The sequence below is a fragment of the Apis dorsata genome, unplaced genomic scaffold (assembly GCF_000469605.1).
Source record: "Apis dorsata unplaced genomic scaffold, Apis dorsata 1.3 scaffold_73, whole genome shotgun sequence".
NCBI classification, from domain to species: domain Eukaryota; kingdom Metazoa; phylum Arthropoda; class Insecta; order Hymenoptera; family Apidae; genus Apis; species Apis dorsata.
The window spans coordinates 452,530-456,194 of NW_006263371.1; the positions used below are offsets into that span (position 1 = coordinate 452,530).

General features: G+C 21.9%; 1 protein-coding gene across 3 annotated transcripts in view; it reads right to left on the bottom strand.

Moving 5' to 3' along the window:
• LOC102678835 (THO complex subunit 2) overlaps positions 1 to 3,665 on the bottom strand; it is an 11,421-nt gene that overhangs the window by 2,447 nt on the left and 5,309 nt on the right. For all 3 annotated transcript variants that reach the window (XR_004151940.1, XM_006610275.2, XM_006610274.2), the window contains exons 11-19: positions 2,378 to 2,495; positions 2,084 to 2,246; positions 1,810 to 1,991; positions 1,413 to 1,697; positions 1,156 to 1,268; positions 867 to 1,062; positions 640 to 768; positions 450 to 578; positions 8 to 265 (exon numbers count right to left, since the gene is read on the bottom strand). Coding sequence is in view for 2 of the 3 variants with exons in the window: in XM_006610275.2 (XP_006610338.2) it covers positions 8 to 265; positions 450 to 578; positions 640 to 768; positions 867 to 1,062; positions 1,156 to 1,268; positions 1,413 to 1,697; positions 1,810 to 1,991; positions 2,084 to 2,246; positions 2,378 to 2,495 (1,573 nt within the window). In the remaining variant the exon portion in view is untranslated. The remainder of the gene's footprint in view (positions 1 to 7; positions 266 to 449; positions 579 to 639; positions 769 to 866; positions 1,063 to 1,155; positions 1,269 to 1,412; positions 1,698 to 1,809; positions 1,992 to 2,083; positions 2,247 to 2,377; positions 2,496 to 3,665) is intronic.

Genomic DNA, 3,665 nt, shown 5'->3' on the forward strand with positions numbered 1-3,665 from the left:
AATATACCTTATCTCCCACATGATGAAAATCTGCTTCACGAATCATATTTGGAGTTTTAGCTTTTAATTGACCACTATACGATGTAGCCAATACATGTAAATCCTGACGTTGTCCACGTTCTTCCTCTCTCACTTTTTCTACTTTTCGTTCAAGAATTTGAGATAATTTAGCCAGAACAGGAAAATGTGGCAATATTTTTATTAATATTATCAAAGAATTTCTTATTTGTACATAATCCTTAGAATCCAAACAAACTACAATCGCCTATAAAATTATATATTAATTTTATATTATATATTTATTATATAATTTAATTATTATAATTAATTATTATATAATTTATTATATTTTATATTTATTATATATTATATTATATAATTATATATTAATTGCATTTATAATTAAATCAATTTGAAATTTAAAAAAAAAATTAATATAAAACTATTACCTTTGTAATTTTATAATGCCATTTGTGACATACATGCCTATAATTTTCAAACCCTACCATATCATTTGCTTCAGAAAATTGATTACTAACACGGAATTTTGTTACGAATCCCGGATAATTACTGCATTCCTAAAATGAAAACAAATATAAAATGTGTTCTAAATTTATTCAGTATTATAAAATAATATACCTTATCAAATATGGCTTTTTCAGAATGCCATCTCATTACTGTTTCAAGCATGGCGCATAAAAATCTTCCATAACGATTTGCTTCGTTTTCGGTACATGAGGTAACTGAATATGTTATATCACAGAAAAGCTGTAAGATGAAAAATTATATAATAAATAATATATTATTTAACATATAATTTTTAATAACATATTTTTAATAATAATTTTTTATTACTTGTTACTTACTCTGTCGTAGCAAAGAAGAGTTGAAAAATTCGCAGTCTTTAAAGAATGTATAGTATGAACGAATTTAGCGCAATACATGGCATCCACGGTTGTAAATGTACATCGAGGAAATAGACACAATTGTAAAAATTGCGTTATCGTTTCATTTTTTGCTGATTTTGCGCTTCGTGATAAAAACCATGTATCTTTTTCTTGTCTAACATATTGGTGATAATAACAAAATAGTGTTATAAATATATAAAAAAAATATGAATAATCAAATTTTTTTTTTGAATTAATCAAATTTTACCTTAGATATGCAAATACTTTTTCTACATGCTCTTCCTGCTTTCTCCTTTCATCTTGTAGTTTTTCAATTAAAGTTGTGTATCTTTCTTGTTCTTTCTTTCCCTTACTAACATTCTTAAAAAAAAAAAAAAAAAAAAAAAAAAAAAAAAAAAAAAAAAAAAAAAAAGAAAAAGAAAAAGAAAAAAAAGAAAAAAATATATTAGGATTTAACAACAATTTATAAAAATTATTGTTTTCTAATGAAAAATATTAATATACCACATCTTTGGAATCAGCACTTTGTGCTGCAAGTTGTTTCAATTTATTGATTTCCCTTTGATAACTCTCGATAGGAACATATAAATCATACATAGATAAGGACCAAAATGTTACAAGGAATTGTGGCGAAATATCTTCCCATACTTTAAGTGGATGCAAAGGTCTAACTGACTGAGCAACAGGTGCCATAACTGCTTGTGCAGCTTCTGCATATTTTGCTTGTTTCATAGTAGTCGACATTTTTTTATAATTTGGGTCAGCTTTACGTAAAATGTCATATTTAATCTAAAAATAACAAAAAAAGTTAATTGTAAATTATCTATTCTACAATTATTTTTCTAATTAATTGCTTATAGTTGAATTCATCAAAATTGAAATTTAAAAAAGAAATACTTACATTAATTGCATGTGCAAACATTGGTCTTGCAAGAAAAAATGCTACATCAGAATGTATATGATTGTCTTGAAGCATTGAATGTATGGAAGGTAATCTTTCCACATATTCGTCTACCGTCATAGTAGATCCCAAAAATGTACCGAATTGAACTAATGTATCTTGACATTGATCATACAATTTTCCTAAGATTTTATATCAAATTAAATTTTAATAAACTTTTATTTGAGATATTAATGAAATAAAATCATTTTAAAAATCGTTATAAAATATTTACCAACAAGTTTAAGATGAGATTTATCCGTTTCTCTATAAACAACACAATGTTTTTGCTGTGCCATTAAAAGGCATAATGCTACGGCGAGATCATGTTCAGCGAGAGCTTCTTTTAATCGTTGCGATGATTTTTTTGTATTGCGTACTTGACTAAAATAACCAGCCTGAAATTTTTTTATAAATTTTATTTTTAAAAAATATTACAAAATAATTTAAAAATTAAAGAAGTTTTTTTTATAAAATAATTATTCTTTATATATGTGTACATATTAATAAATATGTTAGATAAAATTACCTCATTTTTTAATAAATCTCCTCCTGCCATAGCATCTAATTGATCTGATGTCATCTCTTCAGCAGCTTCAATACCCGCCATTTTTTGTACTATTTCTTTCAAAATTAATAAATCTAAACTGAAAATAAAAATAAGTAATAAAATGATTTTTTATTTCAAATTTATTACTTGTACTATACAATATTTATAAATATTTACATATTATACGAAATTTATAGAAATTTTCAAATGAAAATGATTGTAAATGTTAATAATCTTTTAAATAATATTAAAAATAAAAATTAATATAAAATATATAAAAAATGAAAAATTAAAATCATATCACCTAATTTCAATATAAGTTTTCCATATAATACAATATATTATATTATAATAAATGAACTTATATATCTAAAAATTATTAAATAATTTTTTTTTAAATTCTTAAAATTATTGTAATAAGATCTAAATTTTGTTTTTATGCTTTAATAAATTTAATGTTATTTTTTTAAATGTGTGATATTTATACAATATTATAGTTTAATTTAATTTTTTTTTCTATTCTTTTTTTTAAACATCTAGTATTATATTTTGTAATAAACATTTCCACTGTTTCCTTATTTGAAATTATTGTAAAGAATTCTTGTTTCATACTTTTTATTGCAGAGATTCATACATTTGATTAGCCTTTATCACCTTTTATTTTCTTTCTGTTTCCTTTTAAATCTATTTTCCGAAACCTTGTGTCCATTAATTAAAATTTTAATCTCTTTCTTTTACAAACATTTTAATATCTAAAATGAAAAATAAAAATTAGAAATATTAAAATATATTTCCAATATATGTTTATTTTTGCTAATAATAAAATTTTTTAAATAAATAATGGAATAAATTTTTCAATGGATATTCAATATTTACCTTGTCCTTCTAGGCCTTCACTGCACTGGTGAAAATATTTCTCACCATTACAAAATCATATTTTTTTTAAAATCTGACTTTAATTTTTAATTCTTGTTACTTTCTTCTATTTGGATTATTTTTTATTCAATATTTTTTTAAAATATTACTATTCCATATGGTTGATATTTTATAATTATTGATAATTTTACAGATCTTTTTTATTAGTTTCAAATTCAATTATTGGGTATAATTCAAATAATATACAAATAGTACTTCTTTTATTATTTGATATTTGTTTATTTTTGTTACCAAATAATAATATTTAATATTAACTTAAATATTTCTGTTTATTTCTTTGTGCTTTATACTTTTATTACATTTTTATATATATATATATATATATATATTT